General features: G+C 40.7%; 1 protein-coding gene across 1 annotated transcript; it reads right to left on the minus strand.

The window, feature by feature from the left end:
- Positions 1–1,752: 1,752 nt before the first annotated feature.
- Positions 1,753–24,112, minus strand: SUDS3 (SDS3 homolog, SIN3A corepressor complex component). The gene is made up of 12 exons (XM_083803796.1): positions 23,683–24,112; positions 22,097–22,166; positions 21,046–21,101; positions 20,557–20,628; positions 19,012–19,031; positions 18,303–18,459; positions 14,067–14,162; positions 12,475–12,536; positions 11,531–11,552; positions 10,658–10,763; positions 6,516–6,600; positions 1,753–3,257 (listed from the first exon to the last, which is right to left on the minus strand). Exons 1-12 carry the CDS (start codon positions 24,095–24,097, stop codon positions 3,159–3,161), a joined length of 1,260 nt encoding a protein of 419 aa, XP_083659922.1. The 5' UTR covers positions 24,098–24,112; the 3' UTR covers positions 1,753–3,158.
- Positions 24,113–25,387: the final 1,275 nt, after the last annotated feature.

Raw genomic sequence — 25,387 nt, forward strand, 5'->3', positions numbered from 1 at the left:
ATCTAATGGCTGATCAAGTGCAAAATAGTATTTTTTTTTTCCCCAACAGGTACACAGTCCATTTCCCAGGGTAATGAAAAAAGTACCTAACATGAGCTAACAGCCAATTACAATTTAACCCTCAATAAGTCTGGTTTTGGCAGAAGGTTCACCTTTCTTTAAAAATATACTATAACCAGCAGTTAAAACATGTTAAATTTACTTTAAACGCTGTTCATAATGAAAATTAAATATTTTCATACCTGTAGCAAAGCCATTTCTGTTCGCCGAGGGTTTGAGTTCTTCACAAGACTGAAGTTATGCAAACAGCAGACAGAAAAGACAATTTTCTCTTAGAAATTTAGCAAGACCTTGTCCATCTCCTTGAGTAACTTGTCTTTTTTTCCAACCAGTGGCAGGAAATCCTCATTTCTACAGCTGTCTATACACTTGATGACCAAATGGCTCATCCTCACCACCACACACTTTGAGCACCCTTCTAGGATTAAAAAAATGTACTGCTTCCCTGTGTTCACAATCAGACACCGCATTTTTATCACCTCCAGCTTTGTATATGGCACAGGCCATTACAGAACAGCCTGCTTGAAAAAAAGAAATGATACAATATTCATTTGCTTTGTTAAAGGAGAAGAATTTACTTTTTACAATGATCAGCTATGGTAAGAAAGACTTTCATTTCATTAAAATTAGAAACTATGCATTAAGCAGCCTTAAAACAAAATACCTTCAATGTAGTAGTTAAACATTAGCAAAAAGAGGGCTATAAGACCACACTCTGGGCTGTCAAAAGCAGATATTAAATTTCAAAGGCTGATTCAGGGGCAGTGGGGAAATTGACAATGGACAGGGAACAGAAGGGAGTTACCAAGAACATCATACCTCCTTTCTGAACATCCAAGATCAGTGCCAGAACAGAGTAAGAGGTTTGGTAGGGTGCAAGTCCTCCCTCCACCCCAAGTCCTGCAATTTAAGGCCATAGCTATTGGAAAGACGAGTTTTGGGCTGTGAGAGCAGCTGTTGTTTCCCCCTCCCCTGCTTGGGGATAGAAATGGTGAGCTGATGGTGATTCAGATTGAGCTGCGGTGCCAAAGCTGTGTAATTAAGCTTATATGATGTGCACCTATATCACACCTGGCTCTAAGAGAACTGCTACATTTCTATGCCTCTACCAATACCTTTAAAGTTACCCTAAAACAGGTAACAAATTACAGCAGTAGAGAGATCGCCTGCTGTTAGCAGGTTGGCGAGACATCTTCCCAAAACTGCTCAAAAGTTTCCAGCTATTTCCCAAAACATATGAATTAATAAAATGATATAGGCAGGAAATAAATCCTGCTATTTACCTAACGCTTTTTATTATAAGAACTACGATGATCATCTTAAGGCTCAGTGACAAATCCCGTTTGGTACATCATCATCTTATAAAAACCTGCCACACGCAGAGAATGTTAAGTTATATTAAGTATGCTTTTAACCTGACAAAATACAGCCTGCTGCTTTCCACCTGGATAACTGCAGCAAAGATGGCACGTTTTCCAGGGGCGGGAGGCAGCCATCGCCTCCTTTCCCCACCACAGCTCCACATCTAGTTCAAACTCTAAACACGGTAAGAGTACATAAGGTGTTTCAGCCAAACAGGCAACGCATCAGAAGCTCAGCCGTAACACTCGGCTCCAGATCCGTGTATGTGCATTAGTTACTGGGATGTGACTGCCACCCAACCGAAGCAAGTAAAAGAAATGGAAACAGACGTTTAAAACAGTCATTTATCCGGATACGAAAAAGGCTAGACTGATGCTGAACAAGAATGCAGTTGAAAAACAAAACCAAAAAGATGCCTCACAAGCTAACAGATAGAGAAAGGCAGAAATTACAACTTTTTGTCCAGTAATCAAAAGAAGGAACACAAAATTGATTTGCACAGAAGGGAGAGATCTGACAGTGCTGCCAGGGTGCTGTGGAGTTCGTGCCAATACAGTCACACACGGTACTGGTGGTTTCAGCCATCAGAGGCAGATCAGAGTCAGATCTTTAAACACCTTGGAAGGGAGTACATTCATCATATAAACACTTGAACATTTTAACTCTTGTGTTTTTGGAGGGTAAGTGTAGAAATCCAGTGTTATCTCCAGTAATTAAAACACCCTTCAAAGGGAAACCTTTGTAAGATGTTTTAGGGAATGAAGGTTTCTGGTGTACACTAAGAGCATGTCAATACAGCTATCCACTCCGTACCAGACTTCTTTGGAGGACACCACAGATCCAGTATCTTCTGTCAGCATCATTTCAGCACAACCCACTATTCCCAAGGCATCAGTAAAGAAACTGGTATTTATCTTTCATTTCTCTACACGTACAAATGGTTATACTCACATAGTTTCTATAGTCTTGCTACGTGCAAAGCCCAGTTAATCAATCCTTTGTTTTATGCTCATCTGCCTATTTCAGGAAATCTACTATAGCAGTATAGACATACTCTCTGCAGGTTCATTGAAGGGTTTTTTAATGTGAAGAGAAATGGAAGCTTCAGATTAGCCACATGTGACTGCTTAACTACATTAAAATCAACTGGATTTTCAGCAGTTTCTAAACTGATCAGACTTTCCCAAAAAAGCCTCAACGCTCGAGTCTTTAACCAGTTCATCCCATAAAGCTGGTGTTATTTACCAGATATTACAGATGCATCTCAGCTGCAACTGAACCTGACAGGATTACTCTCCTTTTGCTCAACATCCTGAGCCTTGCAGGAAAACAATAAAAAAACAAGCCACCTCAGGTCTTGACAAGCAAAGTTTCTTCCATTGGTCTGATTCAAAACAGAAATGTTACGCTGCCTTCAACATACAAGTCCAATCTATGCACCATAAAACAATGGTGAAAAAAGTATGATGCAAAGTCTTCTTAAATAGTCACCCAGAATATAAAGAAAACATACAGAAGCCTGATGCAAAGTCCAGAAATAGTCCAGGGCAGTGCTTGGGTATCACTCAAGATTTTAGGACTACTGTGGATAACGTGGCCAGCCACAAAGTGTCTCATAAGAGGTCATGACAGTGTTCTCTGTTGCTAAGATGAGAGTGAACAGACCGCCATTCCCCATTAGATGTTTGTCTATTGGTTTTAATTAAAAAAAAAAAAGAGCAAGGAAGAGCATACAGTCATGCAGCTGATCGTCGACGAATCACAAAAACACCTCGCTGCAGCTGTCCCAAATAGATTCGCATCTTTGTGCTGTCACTGGTTTTCCTCACCCAGATCTGCATAAAGGAGAGAGAGAGGGGCAAGGGGGAAAACATTGGGGAGAAAAAGGGAAAAATCCCACAGTAAGTAATATGCAGCCAAATAACTCCAGGTGTTCAGATCTAACAATAAGAATCTGTTACTCAGAGTGCACAGATGATTCAACTTAATTCATTTTCCCTCCCCACATCAGGCATCTGCAACCTCAGTAGAAAACCAAGTAACACTTCTAACTTTACCAATTTAACTTTCCACTCAAAACAGTCATCAAAAATAATTACTTTCCCCAGGCATCACCATGAAAGCAAAGTTTGCTTCTGCTACAGCTCTTACCAGAACTCCAGCATTAAGCTTTACCTAATCAAGAATAAGTCTCTCTAGATCCACAGATCATAAAAATGACCTATCCTGGGATTTGTTCAGACACAAGTAACTATTAGTCAAATGAAAAGCTTACTCTTAATTTTGTTCAGTGAAGCATTTCTCACAATGTATTAAATAATCTGTATCTGAAGATAAAAGGGCCTCTTTTTTAACTACCTGCCTGGAAGAATTCATAGAACTTGCAGATATATAGTATGTTTCAAAGGACAAATTGCTTCCATGGAAGCAGCCATTCAGAGAATTTAAAAAAATAAAATAACTTTCAAGAAGTTTAGACCCAAATACTTGTACTTTAAAAAAAATCAAATCTGAACAAGACTCCTCTGCATTTTATTATTCTAATGCATTTACACGTTTAAATAAAGGCATGGAAAATACGAGTTTTCCAGCTCTTAATACTAGAATATTTTAGGACAGAAGCCCAGTATTTCCCACTGAAAAGGCTTATAAAGTCAGTGCCCGAATGCTATTTATCCCAAACTGTTTTTTTAGATATCGTATTAGCTACAAGCCTGGCATAGTAGATTTATACAGTTATTATTTTAATTACGATTTGACCTTACTAGGAGAAGCCCTGAATATAAATTTAATATTTGCCTGCATTTGTACTTCAGTTATTTCCCCAGAGAAATTAAAATCTACCTTTACTGATAATCATCTCTATTGCAACATTTCCAAGTGTTTGGTAAGATTTGCTAACCAAGAGGATTCGTACGTCTAGAAGCTGAGTGCCTGCATAGAACAGTAAACACGGACAGTTTGCTTTCTATCACAGTATGATGGAATGGCACGCTACTTTTGCTAAAGTTATCAGTTTTTGTTAAGCTTCATTTGGAGGAAAATGAAAATTCCATTTTCAGTGAACACAGTGAAATTACTATTAACCCTAAAACGTGCCACACTGTTAAGAAAACTAAAAGAATCAAGACATATTGTGAACTTAAAACCAGTGTTTTAGACATACAATGTATTCTGCCATCAGAAGATAACATCTATTAATTTAAAGAACTGAAAGGACATGGCAAACAGAAACAACCAAAGCCATCCCATAATTTCTTTTATTCCTAAACTGTAAAGAAAAACAAGTTTACTCCTTTTTCCAACTACCAGTAAACTGATATTGCTGAATATACTCATGGGAAGAAACCCCTTTTCTGTACCTACTGAAGAGGTCATTGTAAAAATTCAAACGTTGAATCGGTTCCATGTGCTTGGCCAATGATTTCCACCAATGCAGTAATTTGACTCAGTTTCCAAAGAAACCACATGGGATTATTATTTTATTTTTTTTAAAGTTGGATCGTCATAGCTCAGACTGTTGGAGAGGCCCACAGCCAATTCCAAAATTCAAATCCAGTTTAAGTAATTTAGACTTTCATATGAATAAAGATGCCTGATACACAGTTAACTACTTCCTTCTTTTTTTCAGCCACAAGACAACAATTTTATGTCATAATATTACGTTCCTCAGTTAAGACTTTTTTTTTCCCCACTTTGAACTTTAACGGAAGTGCTGTTGGGGAGACACTCCGTGCCTTTACCTTCGGTAAAGTTCCTTTGAATTGACTTGACTTCCTTTAGAAATGCTCTCAAGTTATAACTCTGGTCTACGACTAGAGATCTCAAATCCAGATTTGCCTTCTAGCTTCTAAATTTATGCAGAGCCCAGAAAGATTCAAAAAACAATTGCAAAACGAAAATGAGTGATGTAATCAGAGCTGCATAGTGCACTCCTAAGAACACTCCCTCATTTCAGTATTTTTTTCTCATCTCCCCTGCCTTTACATTGTTGCAGAAACTCATCACAAGGAAATTAACTGCCATGCCTTCTCCCAAACCTTCCTCAGAAAAAGGAAACGAAACCTACCGTGTCACTTAAAAAGTGGAATTTCTAACTAAGAAATTGCATTTTCCTCAGGTTTCAGGTAAGCTGTTTCCAAAAGATTAAGAGTTTTCTTTTTATAAGTTAATAGCAATAACTCCAATCAAATTAGCAGCACTATCTTCGTACCACATCTGTTAGCACACTACTACATCTAAATAAACAACCATTGAGCATAACAGAGCAAGGAAAACAGTTGTGATACAAAGCACATCCCATATGCAACTCATTTTGTTGAAACCAAAGTATTTTCCCTTAACTGCCAAAGCAAATTAAAGCTACTTTATTGTCTGATTGAAGAGAAGTGCATTCAAGTCTACCATTTCTTTCCTTGAAGTGTTTGGAATCTGCAAAGAATAAAGTGCTCCCAATGCCCAACTAATGGACTGCTCAAACAGTAAGATTATATTGCAATGAGATTCACATCAATCTTCGGCACACAACTCTCTCTTGACCTGCTTCTCTAAGTCTTAATCATTCGCCAACAGGAAATTGTCTCTGACAAATGATTCACCCCCTCCATCTCCGTGTAGGTGATGAACGATGCCAGCTTACTTCACAGCATAAATACCCATGTTAGCAGGAAGAATTTTCTCCCCTTATAGGAAGTCAATTTGGTGACAAAGTTTTTCCTTATCCTCTCCTGGTTTCCAAATGGGGTTTATTTTTATTTTGCATTAATAGGAGCTGTAAACATGTGCTTTAAGTAACAGAAATGGAATTTGGCCGTGCAGCACCAAGGAGATGCAACATCTCAGTTCTCCCCGTTTTCCTGCCTGCCAAACTACTATTTGCAAAATGTAGGATCACCTTTCAGAGAGCAACAGCAAGGCTCTTCCCATCTCAGATCTACCCCAGGATGAGACCTTAATTCAGTTTCATCTTATATTCAGCTTCTTTAGACACCAAACAACTACATCTTCTCTGAAAGTAGTACTTGCTCTTAGGCCCTAGTAAATTGCTGTCTACCTGCCTGAACCGACCCATGAATCCCAGAGCAGCCACCTACCTCGTTGGCGCCCACAGAACTGATGACACAGCTGATCTTAGTGTTCTCTTTAGACTCCAGGTAAATGGCCTGGCTCTTGTGATACCTGCAAAAATAAAACAACAGACAATACATTGAACCCTTAACTGTCCGGAGACTGAGAAGGTAAACAACAGTAAGATGGATAAAGACAGGATTCTAAAAGTATTTGGAGATAATAAATACAAAGTTATTTTTTTCTTTCCACACCACTTTCCCCATCTTTGGGGCATAGCTGTGATCTGATCCTCCACACACACTTTGCATTTAAATGCAGCTTCAGAGTGCACGAAGCGCTCTCGATTTGAATTCAATTCTCAAAGCAGATTACTAAAAACAGATTTAATATCTGAAAGAGGCAGAGCACCAAGACATGAGATGGGACACTGATTCACAATAAGCCCATGCTTAGAGTTAACCAAACTAGCTTTTCACACTTCAGACACAGGATAGATTTTAGACAGCAACTCCATATTATGCCAGATACAATCTGACAAAGCAAATCAGCTGCTAAAGGTTTATTTACATGCCCCCCCAAAAAATTACTAGAACACTAACGTAACAACAAATTTGAAGTGGATTCAATCCAACTGTGCAGTCTATTGTTTAAACAGAGACCTCAAATTTCTAATAGTCTTATTTTGTGAACACATTGAAGATTATATCAAAGTGATAGGTGTGACTCTGTGAGAAGCTATATTTGCCCACAATAAGCACAAAGTATCTAAGCGTATTTTTAACTTTTACATCACATTTTAATCGTGCTGTGTTTTATACAAAATGCCCTAAGAAAAAGTAAAAAGCCTTCAAAATTCATAGCCAAATTGCTTGGTTTCATGGTCTTACCTTCTTCACCCACACCACGTTTCTGGTACGGGCTGCAAAGTATGCTAGACAAAATTCTGCTTCTGTTTATTTTGCTTAGGAGAGTTCTGTAGGTAAAACCAGTTACACTGAAACATTATTTGCAAGTAAATTATCTTAGTCAAGAGAGCACCAAAATGCTTTAGTTATGAAAGCATATCTGTATTTCAGCCTTCAACCTAATCATGATGTGCTTCATATTTAACAGGGAAATCCAAGCTGCAGACTCACCACGCAGATCTCCTCAGCATGCAACTCTCCGCAGCCTGATGGGCTGACAGCCATTTGTCAAAATACATGCATTTGCATAATCTTTGCAGTTATTTCTACAATAACCATACTGTAAATATGGAAGTCTTCCAATAGTCTATTCCATAATCTCTTCCTACGGGCTCATGTACTCAGAATTTTCACACTGCTTGCCAGGAACAAAATGATAGCGGTGGCTTTCGGCATCCCAAGAGTACTAACTATCAAAGGGCTGGGCGAGAGAATTTAAAAAAAAAGAAAAAAACAACCAAAAAAACATAACAAGAAAAACATTTCTCCAACCTTTAGACACTTGCGCCCAACCATTCTTCTTTTTCCCTCATTTTAACAGAAAGGGTATCAGCAGGTTCCAAGGCAATGCAATAGCAGCAATGATACAAGCCAAAAATCCCAGTTAATCAAATTTATTGATTATCATTAATTGATGTAAGGGAAACCATATAAGCTACTACAAACTAGACCTCACTCTGATAATGTATAGGACACTGATGGACTGGTATTTCTACCATGACATTTTGTGAGTGCTTAAGCAAGGAGAACTGATCATCTTGATACTACCAGTGCACAAGCTTCAGAGTGCAGAAGACACCACCACAAAAGAAAACTCTTGAGTGAGATCAGCGCAGGCACCGATGATGAAATAGGTTTCACTCAAAGCTGTTTGTTTCAAATTTTTAATTATCAATGAATTGCAAAGCTAATGACACACATGAAATCGGCTCCAGGCTCTGGATTTTACTTCACAAGTTGCTGTCCATCAGGAAATTTATGTTAATTATGCACAGAAAAGGTAAGATAAGGTAAATCCAACACTTTTTCATTGAGTAGGTCTCAAACAGCCTCAAGCCCCACACATGCAGAGAGGCAGGTCAACCAAAGTAACCTCATGTACCTCAGCAACACATTCACGTCTCAGCCTTTTGCAGCGTTTATGCACCCACAGGGGAACAGAGGGGTAGAACTTAACAGGAAAACAGATGAGACTAAAAATACAGCGGAATTTAAGTTGTCTTTCAAGAGAGAAGGAAAAGTGCCAGACACCCCTTACTTTTGCAGTAAGTAAACCACACCACGATGACAAGCAAGGCAAGCAGAAATAATTCCACTCTCTGCTTCAAAATATTTTGCTGAAAGGCTGAGATTGTCAGCTGCATGTCCACTAGAAGACTGAAAAAAAAATCACTGTACTATTGTATGCAGGCAAAGCTAAAAGCAAAAAGAAGATGGCTGTTTTATAGAGAACTGCATTTTAGGGTCTGGTGGGGGTGCAGAACAAACAGACTGAGAATAAAACCTGAAGTCTAATTTCACATTCCGAAATTCCCTACACTAAGCCTCCGCTTTGGAGATATGCTTTTGAAATACCTCCACAAGACCTTAGGAAGGCCACTACTTTAGGTAATGGTCCTTCATAGCTACTGTCAGGAAACAGAGAAAGTCACTCCCGAGCCGTCAGATTTATTATTTCTGGCACGTGCCAGCAGCTACAGCCTTAATACACCTTAGAAACAATTACCCTCCCACTTATCGAAAGTTTCTTCATTACTTTAAAGTACTTCTGCAAAGCAGCTGGTATTATTACTATCAATCAAAATCTAAAAGCAGGATCATTACAGTCTGCAACCATAAAATACTTATCTTAAACCTGCATACAAGAATAAAGAAGAGGGGACAGCAACAACTAGGATTCCTGACGGTGAGGCCACTGTGACTTTCATCTTGCTGAATCCAATCGTGTCTGTTAACGTTTTTCATCCCAACTGGACACCTTTCAGAGGGAGACTGTGCCTTTGAGATTCATCTGGGTTCACAGAAGCACTCCCAAGTTTAAACTTGGTAAGAGTTTTACTGATTGATTATACCAAACTCCATCTTATTTTTCTTGTTATACAACACTAGTCATCTGCATGGTTAAAAATCCTAAGGAACAGTTTATTCTTCTGAATATATCCTAGAGGATAGCAGCTTTACACAAGAAGAAAAAGGAACTTAATGCATTCGTGAAGGAACAAGTAGCCTGTTCATGTCTGGTTTACGCTTCAAGGAAGTTTAAGCTGCAGGCAGCTGCTTTTATCAGAGCTGTATACATTGAACCCTTGATGAAACTTCACTACCCGAAGACTACCAAAAGGAAAAGCTGTAGAAGAGAACTGCCGTGTAGACAACAAATTCCATACTTATTATTGACAGTGAGAAGATTACAACCCCAATACTAGTTATTTTGAGCCACCAGAACACCAAAGTAGGCACACTACTTCGAAATTGCTTTCTGGTTAAAGAATACCAGACTGTTCCCTTGATTATCTAGTTTTGCATGTCTCTGATTAAGAGCTACTAAGATTCCTGTGAAATTTTTAATATTTTCTTCACATTTTGTAAGGCTTCCGCAGCTAGATGACCATAAAACTTACAGTGATAAATCCAAGCAGCAATTCCGAAGCTGCCTCTCTTGTGTGGATTTGATCTTTAAAGGTTATTTGGATTTGTTATTAGAAACATTTTTCATTGTGAAACAACATTTCTTCTGCCACCTTGTGGAATGATGGGCTAGCGTACTACAAACCAGAGCACAAGGACGGTGAATACAGCGGGCAGCAGCTGTACCTGAGATCCCAGCGCTTCTGAATCCTAGCTGACAAGCTGCACCGCTACATCAAACTGCATCCATTGGTGGCTCTCTTACATAAGATTAGGTTTGACAAAAACGTTTCCCAAGTGTCACAGTGCACAAAATTGAACAGAAGGACAGCTAAATCATGGAGTCAAGCCAGTAGTTACTCCAGAAACTCTGTGAGGTCTGAACACTCCGTTATCACTTACCATTTACCAAAGTCATGGTGGTGCTTAACCCTTGGAGGAAGATAGCTAATACCTGCCCAAAGGCGTTTTGTCCCCAAATTCTTTCGAAGAAGCAATTCCTCTTTGAAGTATTCGCGTCTACACAAAACAAGGCTAAGACTGCTTAAAAACAGAAATTTACTGGGACTCACCATCTTTTATCATAGTAGAGTTTTCCATCTTCTATCCGGGCTTCAAACCGCTGTGCTGGAGACTCTGCTGGTGTCGCTGGGAGGTGTTCAGGGGAGGAGGGAGAGGCTGAGAACAGAAAAGAGACCAGTTAAAGAGTAGCTTGTGTCCACCATGCAGCAGCACATCTGACTTAACATAGCAATTAATAAGGTCATGTTAAGCAGGAAAAAAAACACAGAAAAGCTACAAACTCAGATTTCCATCAGAAAAATACACTCTACAGGGATGAATAATTCAACCTCTACCTTGTTTATATAAATCATAACATTTTCTGAAATAGATCAAACATCTGAAGAAGTTTTGATAGGTAGGGGAAAGGCAATACGTCCTCAATTTGTTTTAAATTCTAATTTATAATAAAGTAGTAAAATAGGGTCAGGATTACTTAACGCAAGTTAGTACTGCTCTTTCTTGAAATAATGTGTACAGACCCATCTAGAAAGCTGAAACCCTAAGTTTTCAAACCTCTATCTACCATACAAACAGCTAAGCTGTCCAGGTGCATCTGAATATTATGAAAAGATCTTTTAACACAGCTAAATTGTCTGACAATTCAAATTGTCCCAAGTTGTTCAAATTGTCCCATGTCACCCAAATGTTTCAGGCACCTAAAGCTGCATATTGCTCCCCTCCCATCCCCAACAAGAGATGAAGGGACTCCGCACAGCACCCCAGTTTGCCACAGTAACTACCCAAAGAACAGCAATTACAGTTAAAACATTTATACAGTCGAATTGTGGAGTCAAGAATTACACAATGAAGAAGTCTACAGTATAAATCTCTGTTCAAAACAACATGGTTGTAAACAAGTTCCAGTGCAACCGTTAACTCACCTGGTCTCTTGGGTGATTTGAGCTACATGGAAAGAGAATAAAGAAGTGTTACAGATCTGACATGAGCCAAGAAAGGCTATAGTAATAACTTAAGATGGTAATAACTTAAGATGGTCTGCCTTTCCATATGGTTCTTATTTTTAAATGTACAGTTAAGTGGCATAACAAAACCAGAATAGTATGCCCTAGACACTTAAAGGTGTAGATAAAGAGTTTCATGATACTAAAGGTGTAGAAATGGAGCTTTCTCAGAGCATTCAGATAGTCCACCAAAACCAGCCAAAACCTAATCCATCTCACACACTTCGTTCTTTGAACGTGATCCAACTTTTCTTGGGGCACACCAAATACAGCATGTAAATTATTAGAGAGACCTCTACAGCTGCCACAATAGGCATGCTCCATTACCATCTTCAAAAACCGCAATGAACAGCCATCTAGTATGATGAACCATAAAAGCCTCCAACCATTTAGCAGGAAAGCAGTAGGAAAATAAAATCCAGAAAAAATTGAAGTATAAACATACACACTGCACCCCAACCAGTCTGGAGAAGTATTGCAAGACTGGGGAGGGGGAAAAAAAAAAAGGAAAGCCCACAAAGGCCTGAAACAGAGGCAGCCTGTGATCTCACAGAATACAACATTAACATCTGTTCAGCCACAAGGAGGATAGAGAGAAACACTCCTTAAGATAGCTTATCACTTGGTTCTGACAAAAGGTAACATTTTTGCATGACAGTCATTTTAATTAGGCTAATTAAGCTTATTACAATAGAAGGGAAGAGATACCATCTTGCTGAATCTTTTATTGTGTTATTTTAGAAAGTCTGTTGTGGTGAAACAGTCCCACGTGTCAGACAGTAACATCAGACAGCTCTGTGCTCTTCAGGGAAGAACGTTAGCTTTCTTTACAAAATAAATACAAATCAAGCCATAATCCCTACCTTATTCAGGGTTCTCAGGTCCTCCATTATTTGCTCATCAGTCAACAGGTAATTTAACTGAGGTATCCGGAATTAAGGTTCCCATAAGCTCTTGACAAGCAAAGCTACAAACTACAAGTCAACGACATTTCGCTTCACTGAACACAAGCCAGAAGGTTTCTGTAAAACTGCATCAGATTTTAATACGGGTGTTACACTAAGCTGTTCTTTGTCATATGAATTAATACAAGACAATCTCCACAGTCTCATCGTTAGCAATAAACAGTGCCAAATCATTTTAATTTATTCACATATAACCATCAATGAAAAACCTTTAGTGCACTGACATTTACTTCATATAGGCAATCAGTAGCATTTTCAATGTTGTTCTCTACAGCAACGCAAGAGGAAAAATCTGGAAGCTGAAACACAACAGACTCGCTCCAAGCTTTGTAAAATTAAGCTGAATCTCACCTAAATCTAGGAAAAAAAAGTCAGCGGTTTGCAACTCTGTAGGAGGAACAGAGAGAGAGAGAGGGATGGATCTTTACTCCAGTGCCGAAAGGCAGAGAGTTTCATACTGTGGCTGCTCTATCATGCTCAATTAATAGGTCACGTTTGCTATGAAACTCATTTATTTCAGGTGAGATATGAGCGCTAATATATTTTTTTTTTAGAAAAAGTGAACAGAATCTCCAACTAAAAAGAGGTTAATTAAAAGTGGAGGTGCTCACGACTATCCTGCATGAACCCTAGGATTTTAAGTTTTGATATTGCCTTCAGAAAATGTGAGTCACTCAGGAGTCACAGGATAAGTTTCTTTAATCTAAGCCAAACAAGTCTGGAATCTAATAATAAACCTCTGCAAAGCAAATATCATTGCCTCCCTTTCCAGGTGAATTTAATATACAAACAGAGAAAGTGCCCGCTGTCATATATTTCCAAAAGCCAAAGAACATTTTAATTATCAAAAACATGCAACGAGGCAGGAGAGAAGGATTACATATACATGTTTTACTGTTTCTTGTGATATATGAAGACAAGATGGATTTTCATCTTTTTATTATTCAAAGAACAAATCTAGCACTCCTTGCTTTTGCTATGCATCTTTCTGTATTAGATATCTGAAGCCTTTATCAGAAATGGAAAAACTAGTTTGATATGACAAATATGATCTTTCTGGCAAATGTCCTGTCGCATCTTGAAATGAGAAAAGCTTTGGCTCATGGAAAAAGCCATTTCCTATCTATGGAATCAATTGCCTCAACATTTAGGTAAAATGCTCAAGCGTTTCCTCTGGTAATTTTTTTAGAAAGGAATTCAAACTGATCTTGCTGACAAAAAAAAAAATCACCTATGTCATCTCATGGCACTGTGAAGTTTAAGTGATTATATTGTCTTAGTAAGGGATATCCAGGGACTAGCTGTACAATATTAGTTTATCACACAATATACAGGAGAAGTTGTGTTTCAGTATTTCCTAGATGAAAATCAGATTCTAGCACCTCATCTCACTTTCTTTCCTATACATAACAACACTGATGCATTTTGCCTTGCAGGCAGAATGCTGGCCTCAAATAGAAAAGCCATCCAACGACTGTGTAAAAGGATATCAGGGGCAGGTTTCCTCCTCTTGTCTGGGATGGGAACTGGATCATTTGGTCGTCGCCTCAGTTTCCTCGTCATGATAGGCTTCACTTCCATAGAATCTGTAGGGTAATGAAGTTGGAGAGCAGATAAGACCACAGGGAGAGACATAATCAGAAACTTTCTACACGGAGCACAAGGAAAATGATGTCTCCTCTCCTGCACAGAGAATTGGATTTTTTTCATGATAGCTTTCAGCATTCAAGCTGGAAGTGCTGACAGTGAATACAAAGTCTCTTTTATACGAGGTCACTGTTCAATATCAGTGCTGTGATGCCATGGTTACAGCTTTCGCTGTCTGGAAGTTGCACAGTTATTTCAGGGGCATTCAATAGCTCCTTCAGGTGCAGGTAACTGAAGTACAATGACAAAGCACAAGGGTTCAGGGATATTTTTTTTGATGCTAAAGCCAAATATATGCTTGTAAATAGACCACTTAAAAGGCAGGGTTCACGGAGGTCTTTGCTAGCAGAACTTGAATAGGTAATAGCACACAAAACATCACCTACATATCAACTGTTCTTTTTTGTGCCTTCAAGCTGGAAAAATAAGTTTGTCCAAGCAATACAGATGGTAAATGCATTCAGGACTGAGACTGATACAAGTCTGGTGGAAAAATTTTGAACACAAACAGGATTTAAATCCAGATGATCTAAAAAAGTTTCAAATTATGTTTTATAAAATGAACTTAATTAATAACTCCCAAAGCAACAGTTGTTAGGAAATAAGTTGTAGCTTCTGCACTGGGGAAAAAGCCAGAATCTGTCTAAAATTGAAACATCTCATCATTACCTGCATTGCAGTTTGTCCAAATATCTACAGGTCATCTTAACTGCCCTGCTTTACTCTGAAACTCACACAAAATATTCCTTAATTTATGAGGATACCTTGAACTTGCAAGGAAGAGACCACATCTTAAATGCTAAACCATCATTTCACCTCTTCTACGTGCTATGAATTATTTGCTTATCTTTAAGTACACATGAATCACATCCCAGATAGCACTTACGTATATGAAGCTTCTGTGGCTCCCTCTAGATGCTACATCCTTGAGCAACAATACATCAACGTTCTGATGTGTTCAAAACACATCAAATTACTTTTCTCCTTATCTCAAGGGTGAACAAGGATGGCCATTCCGCACATCAAAGGAAAAGGTATTATGATAAAAGATGAAAAAAATAAAAAATGAAGTGCCACCCACCAAGAGCATGCCAAAGGAAACCTCTCTGCAACTCAAAGCCGACTGAAAAACACTGAACACTAATAGCTCTGCAGACACTAAAAACATAAGTTACTGTGCTGAATGGAAGCCATCCTTCACATTTGTTATGATTGATTTACAAGAGCCTCAAAAGAGGAGTTTGAAGCACTTGCTCAAGGTGATATGCAGCCAAGCCGAGAAGGCTTTTTCACCTTTTTTAAAGAATACTTTGAAATGAGTCGTCACAGAGATGGTATCTGTATTGCTTAAAATGTGAATAAGGCAGAAACATCATTTCTGTTCTCTCTTTATCTTAGCACCCCGCATATTAAATTGTGACAAGTCAGCTGAAAGTTAGCACCAAAGAGAGTTTTCAGGAAAAAATAGTTTGAAAGTATTCCATTTACCACGAAACACCTGAAGAGCTTCGACATTCTTGAGAGATTCATGAAAACTTCATAAAGAAAGCTGCTAAAGTACCAACAGATTTAACCTGAAATACAGGCTTGCGTGAGGCTGAACAGCTGAACCCCACACCATGCAACGCTCCAGGAGACAACAGCTGCAACCTAAAGAAACTGCAGGTGAGTCCTGGCACTCAAACCAGCCCATCATCAGGTTGCCAACTTGCATTCTTGCATGCACTGAGCTTCTATAGGTTTTGAAATTCACCAAGTCCACGCAGGCTCTAGTGTTCTCATTTCCTGGCCTCCTGCACGCATTCAGAACAAAATCTGCTAGTTCTAAAGGAATCAGATTGCATTTCTGCTAGTCTGGGAGGAAGGAGATGAGGGAGGTCTAGCACATGCACTGCAGAAGGGATTGATTCTCCACAGTTATTTATGTGCCTTCTCCCCAAGTTGTATCTGATGAAATATCTCACCTCTTTGGGACATACAATGGTGGGGCTTTCCTGAGGATAATTAATCCGGACCCCAGACTGGACACATTACTTCTAAATACCTCTTTTTACTCCTGCTCAGTCTCCCTTCAACTCTGCAAATCTCCGTCTTGATGTTAACAGCAGTCCCGCTGACAGAGAAATTGAATTCCTTCGGATTCTTAGAACATTGGTACCCAGATTTTCCAGAGCTAAGATCTAGTCAGATCCTGATTCCCTAAGGAAAATCTGCTTGCAAGATTAGCACTGTATGCCAACTTAGTAGTTGGCGAACATAGGCAAGGGATAACAGTAAGATAAGGCTAAGACACAGACAGCTTGTAAGATCAGACTAGACTTCATTACTGAACAAACTAACAAACCAGAACACCACTATCGGGGAAGCAGCACAGCACAAGGTGTTTTCCAGACCAGATTAGCACTAACAGTTTGTACAAAGCCAAAAGCACTCAACTACATCCAAACAGGTTTTATTTCTCCCTTCTGAACGCTAATTAAATTATCAGCTTACATAATTTGTGTAGCTACTAGGAAAGGACAAAAAAAGGTCTAATTCATGGACAGGCCTCAGCAACACAACCAACGTTATCGGTCCATAAAGTGAGGCAGTTGTTTTTTGTAAGGAAATCAAATCAGACCTTGGGTTCAGCACCACAGCAGCACAACCTGTGAAAGAGGCTAATTACCACTATAACTCCACCACAACCATTATTGACAAGAGAATGGCCAAGGCATCAAGGGTACCAAGTGGCTTTGTAAAAGAAGTGTGTCCATTTAGTGTCCGTTTTCCAGAGTCTGGGCAGCAATGCAGCTAACGGACATCTATTTTACCAGCTTTAAGTAGCACACTTCAACCCTGATTGTTTGCCTGCCTTTAGCTTCTTAAAGATCTGTTACTGGAGGGAAAAAAGGACAGTTTAAAACCTGGTACCACTGATTAGGTCATTATTGCATTATTTCTCAGTAGCTTTATTGCCAGATCACAGGAACTAAAGAATCCCTTCTCCCTGCATATGGAGTAAGGTATCATGAAAATACATTTCACACCAGCCTAATGAAAAAACATGAACATCTGGTAGGTGTTCACTGGAAGAACTCAGTTACAAAAGTAGTTAAATTACATTGACTCCAACTGCCACCACAATTTAGGGAAATGATGTTACTGCTAACAGTAACACTGCATTCTTCCTACAGTCTGAAATACAGGACACTAGCTGGGCAAAGTAAATTCCTGCCTTGAACCAGCTGTAGGGAAGACACCAACCCCAGCCTGGCTATGGTTCTGCTACACAACTGAAGGACTGACACAGTCCTTTCAAAGCCAACTACCTGCGGCTTTCCAGAATCAGTAAAGAACTCTACACTACTCGTTACTGAAGTGATAAGGACCCTTCAGGATTTGGGCCACACACACACACACAAAATCCACTCATTCAAACAGTAAAGGTCATTAATTATAGGAAATCAATTTGTATACAATGTTTTGAGCTAACTTACAGTTACATACCCTTCTATTTTGGAAGATTTACAGCTCCCTTCTGGTAAAGGCACGTAATTAAGCAATGAAAGTGTATTAAACTGACAGTAGTAAAAAAGACATCACAGGCTTTACAACACGCACCATGAAGGGAAAACCCCATGACCAGGTACCACCAGAGGAATTCCCAAATATTCCAAAAAGAAACCTACAGAAGAGAGACAACCACTCAGATACAGACGCATCACGCTGTTAGCCTAGCGTAATGTTCCAAACCCAAGTGACTGACTGCAGCTGTGCAACAAAGTCCAAGGTTTCTCAAGAGTTTCTTCAATTTTGAAAGGAGAAAAAGTAAATAAGAAAGCTTGTCCACTCTGTTCCTTCGCTGACACTATGTTGATTTATCTGTTAGTAACTCAGGTCACTGAATTTTATTATGAACTGCACTCCCCACTAAAAGACTACCAGTTCGTGTTCTACATCTGTTGACATTTGGAAAGTTTTAAAGCCAGACTAGCTGTCTGTATAAATCAGCACTGCTATTTTTTTAAAACTTTTTTTTTCCCTAAGCAGTACTGAAGCAGGGAAGACAAGCGACAAACGCATATCTTGTTTCTTACCTCCTGTTAATTCCATGGTTAGCTTCTCATTCTCAATCATCTTCTTTTTCTCTTCCAACTCTGCAATCAAATTTTCTTTAAGCTCAATTTTCTTATCTTCAAATTCCTTTGCTGCTGCCTTCTTTTCCTTGACATAATTTTTTTCCACCTGATCTGTCTAATGCAAACCAAAAGATAAAACAGTTAGCTGAGGAGCCAATGTCCCAAACCAATGATTTAGAAACACCTTCTTTCAACTGCTGTGGTTTGATTAGCTTTCCGGTTCAAAGCTATAGCTAGTTCTACAGCTTATCAATATTTAAATAAAACAAACAGAAAACCATCTAAATATGACTAAGCAAGCAGAGCTATTATCAGCAAAAGAATTAATTTTTTAAACCAATTTTACTGGTGCATACCTATCAAGTCTCTAGCAGAAAGCTCTTCAGATTTTAAAGAATCACTATCATTTATCACCTCAAGCAAGCTTAAACAACCATTTTAAACCATCAAATACACAACCAGCGTACAGCAGTACAAGTTTTTTTTTTTTTAAGTCTATTTTAATGGCAGTCTGGAAATTACTTGAGGTAGTATCATCAGTATTCTATATTCAACTGTAACAACACTACAGGAAAAAAACGGCAAAAACAAGTACTAGTTGATGAAACTGCAGGTTTAAGTCCTTGTATACAGTTAACATGTATTTTGACAAATTAAGAGTACTTACTTCCAGCTGGAGAAACAATTCTGAAAGACAAGACAGACTCAATTTATTATCTTGAAAGATGCACAGAATTATTTAACATTTTAAGTCATTTGATACTGCAACAAAAGCGTACGTGCTCATCCCACCTCTACCCTCACTTTGCAGTTATATGCTGAAAATAATGTAGCCATGGAAAGGCGACAAAAATATATTGTTAGTTGAAGTTTTCTACAGATAGTCAAGCAGATTTGCAAAGCTTACACAGCAGTAAGCTGTTCTTTTCAGATCAGCTACTAATTCCATCAGTAAATTAGTAAATGGGTCAGTGGGTAAATCATAACCATTACTTCGTTATCTGCATGCTCAAAAAAAAAAAGAACAAAAAACAACCCTCAGCATGGGAAAGATAAACACAAGACCATCCTGTCATACTATGCAGTCGGATTTTTATCATAAAGTTCCAAGTTATCACAATCTGCCCTCCTGTGGAAGAAATATGATGCTGCAGCACCGCTCCTTGCATTTCTGGCTGGCAAGCTTGCATTTAGTCTTAATTTTATCAAAAACATCCCAATATTATTGGAATGCCACTGTAACAAACATGAAATTCATCTCAGAAGACAGATTCCTGTCAGCAAGTAGTAGTTCAACTAGCTTAAATTCTTCAAGCAAATCCTTTACCATCCCAAGCACTTTTAGAAGGAGATAGCTTGCCCTATTGAAAAGTTGGAATATATTAGGCATCACACAACTGCCACTGCCTGTCTTATTTCCCAGTATAATGGCCCAGGTGTTACAGAATTCACCCAAATTCTCTAAAAGAAAAAAATTACATTTCCTATTCTCATATAACAGCTTCTATAAGAGGCCCCGCTTCGGTATCCAAGATTACAAACTACTGGAAAGAGAACAAGATGGAAGGCAAGCAAATCAATCTGGTTCCCAAGCCATTTCTCTGCAGTAACACAATAAAGGCTACCTAGAAGGGCTAAGAGCTAAGCACTTTAAAAATTAACTTGGGCCTGTGCTCCTGAAACAGAGAGCCAGAAGAGCAAGTACAGGCAGCCCGCTCAGTGTCATGGCTGCACTGAGTAACACCTTCAGCAGCAACTCCTCTGCATTCGCTGTTCTAGGGCACAACAAGATCTTTGAGAAAGCAGGCAGCCCTAACTTTCTATTCCCGCAAGTACAAAGAAGTACACCTGGAGGTTTCACGCAAGCTACATGAAAGAACAAACCAAAGAGGAAGACTGTGGGTTAGTCATGATGCCAGATATATGAAACATTTTTACTTGCTCTATTTCACACAAATGAAGAAATGAAGACTAGAACTGTTTATTGGCATTTAGTGAACAACGCTGATCAAGGAAAAAAAAAATCAAGAAAAAATCCATCACACTTCATGTACCCAGAAAAACCTACACGCTACCCTTAGAGAGGGAACAACCCTTCACTGCAGCAAGTTCCCATTCTTTAAAGGGCAGAATTACCATTATTTTGCTTCAGGTGTTACAAAAACTGTGCATTTATGGTGCATGTATCATCTTTGAAAGAAATCCAGCTTACCTGCATTTCGTATCCTTTCTTTATACTGCTGGTCCAACTTTTTCATTCTTTTCTGATATTCCTGAAGAGTACCTAGTTGAAATAAATTGGGGATTTCAACTGCAATTTTAATTATTCCTTGTATTCAGTGCTCCTCAAAGGGCAGTACGCTACTTGACACACAAACAGTAACATCTGAAATCAGGAAACTACAGTTCTGGCTTATTTTGATAACCATTTTCCCTGTTTTCTCAGAAAGCAAAAAGACTGCTTTTAAGAAATGCACTCTGTACTGCACAGAGGCTCAGCTATAAGCACGTGGAGGGAAGAAGGATGGAAAGTAGCTGATATTTCTCCATAAGCAGCAAAACAGGGAGCCAATATTCCACCAGTGAAGCATCTAAAAATCCCCATCCTTCTATGACCTCTGCAATCGTCCTCCAACCAAACAGTACTTTTAAAGAGTGCTGAAAATTGTTTAGAAAAAAAGCTACCCCCTTTGAAGCTTACCTTCCTGCAATTGTTGCAATTGCCTCTTAAGAGATGCCAGTTTGTCCTGATACATCCTGCAAAGTTCGAGCACACACAACTTTATGTTACAAAGCAAACAGGCATGGTTTACTTCACCCTCTCCTCCGGTTACAACGTGTTTACGCTGAACTAAAACCTTTTCAGAAAAACTTCAGGAAACAAGAAAGTAGAAGAGTATTTGTCATTCAAATAAAAGATCATCATTCATTCATTCCACCTAAAACGCCTGCAACCCCATCAGTTTTACAAAGCAAACAATTGTTTCCGTAACAATTCAGCAAAAATAGACTTATTTTTAAAGTGAAAACCTGTCTTGACATTTAGATCTACAGACACCAGAAACTTTACAACAGAATCATTCTGCTCCTTTGTCAAATGTTGAGGTGTGTAAGTTTCCTACATATAAAAGAGGAGGCATTTCCAGACCTTGACGTCATCTATTTAAAAAAAATCTCCACCACACACACCAAAAGAAAAGAAAAAAACAAAAACAAAACTAAAAGCAAAGTCTATTCCTGGTTCTGTTGCAGACTCGCATTTCCTTTCTCACGTATCTGTGGTTTAACACAGGCCAAGTCTTCCTCAACTGTATAAAAAAACATCTCCACCAGTAAGAAAGAACACTAAATGCTCCAAAACATTAAGAGAAACTATTTCAAGTCTCCAAAAAGCCGCTCTTCCTGGACAATACTGGCATTCTGTTGCTTAAGGGATGTGAGTAGACACCTTGCTTTTTGCACAGCTTGTATCAAGTAGATGCTTTGTTTTCTTTAAAGGATCTGCCTGCAGAGGGATTCAATTGCAGGAAAACTGAGCTGCTCCCAGGAACCTGTACCTGTCTTTGTTCGAAACAGCACTTGTTTCTTGAACTGAGAAAGTAATTGAGAAGAAATATGTACCCATTAGCTATTACGTTGGTGTAGAAACTTAAAAACACAAATCTTAGCCCAAAACATTGCATAGCTTATGCAAAAGACACGCACCTGCCCCGCTCCCCAACAACAGAACTACTTTTTATTAGGTTACTTACTGTTCTTTCATTTCTACATAGTCCTCTTCCTCATGTTTTGCCAGGTCAGTCTCACTGGCATCCTCAGTATCTAAGTGAGGTAAAGAACAATATGTTAAAACTAAAGCAGCATTAAAAAAACATAGTAAACAACTAAAAAAACCCACACTCAGGCAATTTAACCTCAAATACATAACCAAGTAAGCAACTGCAGAGATAAGTTCAGAATTGAATCATCTTTTATGCAACTGCAAGTTATCCCAGATAAATCCTCCAGTAGATTTGCAACAAAGCTTACATGAAGTTCAAGCAGCATCGACTTAAGACACTCTAGTAATTTCTTCCTAATTTAAGATTCAACATTAGTGCTTACAAATACTAAAGTGAGGCGGTAACACAACCCTAGGACCCCAAAGAATGTTTCCCAGCCTCCTTCCTATCGTTTCACCCAGGAAATAATCTCCTCTGTGGAAGGCTATGACTGAAACAGCTCTAACTGATTCACAATGCCTCTGCACCTCGACCTGAAACACTCCAAACAGACGATACTACGATGAGATGCTGTTATGGTTTACTACAAAGGCCTCACTAAAGATAAGCTACTTGCTATGATCTGAAGTCGACTTCTCAGCTACGCATTGCACAGAAGTATTCTGGCATTCATACACAGCAAACACCAACACTACTAAAGACAGCCCTGACCTTACAGAGAGATAATATAAACTACAAAATAAACCAGTGCAGAACTGCTAGTTGTTGGCTACTTCTTCACACATTTATTAGCTGTAAGACTCGGGTAGCCAAGAATGAATAAGAAATACTCCTTCCTCTCTAAGGAGAAGTCAGTTTTTCTGGGCTGGGGTTGTGATAGAAAGTGTACAGCTGCATAGCCTAAACTGCAGTGATATTCCCTAGGTATGGGCAGGGCTGTCAGTCTCTAAAAGGGAAAAAAAAAAAAGAAACAAGAAAGATTTGATTTAAGCTACAGAGAAACACCTTCAGCTTTTTTTTTTTTTGAGGCTCTCCAGGCTTAGCTCCAGCTCCTCATTCACAAAGACACAGATCTGATGGAGGAGTTTTGCTGACAGAGCACCTGGGACCGTCACAGGGCTGTTTTTCACCTCCCCTACTTGTTACTTTATGCACCCTGGACCCCAGGACGCTCTGGGTTTCACTTTGGCTTCCCTTCTGCATTGCTTTCCCAATCCCCCCACAAACCCTCTAACCCCTCCTAGCACCCCCTGCCTTCATTCCCCACACTCTCCTCCCTCACCTCCACCCTCCCCCGAGCCCCCGCACCCCACAAGCTCTCAGCAATCCCCCCACCAGGCTCCAGCGCATTCCCCCTGCCCCAGCCGTGACCCCAAACCCCCCAACCCCCCTCCCGGCGCTCCCCTTCTCTGCCTCCTCACACCCGCACAGCAGCCCCAGTTCCCCTCACGTTTCCCACGGGAAACTTCACGCACTCACCGACCCCTCATTTCCACAGCATTTTCCTGCAGTTTCAGAGCCCTTCTTCCCCCCAACCCTCTCGCCCCTTCCCCTTCCCCCCCTCCCTGGCCCCCCGCTGCCCACCACAGCCCCGGCCCGGCCGGGCCGCCCACAACCTTCGTCCGAGTCGCGGGCCCGAGCGCTCCGCTCGCCGTCCTCCTCCTCGGCGCTCTCCAGCTCCTCCTCCTCGTAGTACTCGGGCCCAGGGGGCATGGCGGGGGCCGGAGCCCCGGGCGGGGTGGCGGACACCGGCGGCGTGGCGGACACCAACCCGGCCGCGCTCATGGCGCCGGGACGCAGCGGGAGCCGCGCCCGCGCCTCCGCCCGCCCTGCCGCCTCTGCCGGGCTGCTCGGCAACCGCGCCAGGACCCCGCCGCCACTTCCGCTTCCTCCCGGCCTGCCCGCGCTGCTGCCTGAGCGCCCAGCGCCGCGGTGCAGGCGAATGCGGCGGGCACCTAAGGGAGGGGGCCTGCGCGGCAGGGCGGGCTCACGGGCGGGGCTCGGTGGGCGAGGTCGTGGGTTCGAATCCATGGCACGGCGGCAGCCGCCAGCCGCGGGGGTTTGGCCTCCCTGGAGCCGTGTGGTTGGGTTTTGCCACAGAGAGTCCCTGTCCTGCTGGAGAGGGCCTGCCCAAGGACCTGCACGGCTTTCCCACTCTGTTTTTTCCGTGGACAAACAGTTTCCTTGTTCTCCATGCCCTCGTCCAAAGGCCAGCACGGCACTGCAAGCACACACACACCCAGGTGAAGCAGCTCCTCCACGCCGGCTTTCATAAAACTAACATCCAAACCCACCATGAATACCTTGCATTGGTCAGAGATGTTATTCTCCTGACTGGACATTGGTTTTAAATTTAAGGACCAAGAAGTGAGACTCGTATGCAGGAACCGCATCAAATACATGGCCACAGCCAGTTGGAAAAAGCCTCGCATTGGCATTTCGGGGAAAATGTGCCATTTGGCTCCTTCCTGAAACTGCATGCCACCCGGGAAGCACGGACCGGTTACTCTCACTGCCTCTAGCAGATCTGTACTAAACGCTTACCTGAACAGTTGTGAGGAACGTTTTGAGGAACAGTTCCTCAAACGCACGGCGTGTTGGCTCACTGAGACACTACAAACACCTAACCAGGGAAAAGGAAATACAACAGAATACATTTTATCTAAAGGCCTGCACTCCCAAATGCTGCAGTGCTTTTTAGAACCAGCTAAACCAGGCCACTGGCTGCCAAGAGGGGCACCAGGTCATACTGTTTGTTCTGAGACGAAGGGCAGGAATGCAGCACGTGCACTTTGCTTTTCTGTATCTCATCCCGAAGAGCTGTTTGCACCGACTGACAATTTTTAACTTGGAACACCCATGCAAAGCATGCGTTATACCTTTTTACATAAGTAAATATTGCCTTTTACAAGAGATGAGGCTGAGACCCGGCTAAAAGTCAACGCCAGTGAGAGCAGCTCCTGGATCTGTGTCCCATTTGAGGGCACCTGATGCGGAACATCAAGCCGCTCTCCATCCCCCTGCTGCCAGGGGCTTCCAGCAGTGTCAAGAGCAAGAGCAAAGCTCCCACAGTCTCCTTGATGGACGTAGCAGTAGCTGGGACTATGAGTGGCCACAGGGCAAACAGGAACAGGGCTGTGTGTGGCCACAGGGCGAACAGGAACGGGTGCGGCAGCTGCTGCCACATCCTAGGGGCTGCATGGCTGGTTCTGCGCTTGGGCTGCTCAAATCGCTTTCCCAACATCACACAGTTGCAGACAGATCAGACCGGCTAAAAACCTTTCTTAGGACTAACCAACACTTCCCCAATTTCCTTTCTCT

Source organism: Anser anser (genome assembly GCF_964211835.1).
Source record: "Anser anser genome assembly, chromosome: 18".
In the NCBI taxonomy this organism is placed as follows: Eukaryota; Metazoa; Chordata; class Aves; order Anseriformes; family Anatidae; genus Anser; species Anser anser.

Coding starts and splice junctions, on each gene's coding strand:
- SUDS3 (XM_083803796.1), bottom strand. CDS start 24,097: ATGGATTCGAACCCACGACCTCGCCCACCGAGCCCCGCCCGTGAGCCC. Junction 19,032..20,556: donor AGAAAGGATACGAAATGCAG/GTAAGCTGGATT, acceptor CTTGTCTTTCAG/AATTGTTTCTCCAGCTGGAA. Junction 18,460..19,011: donor AATTGTTTCTCCAGCTGGAA/GTAAGTACTCTT, acceptor GGTTTGCATTAG/ACAGATCAGGTGGAAAAAAA.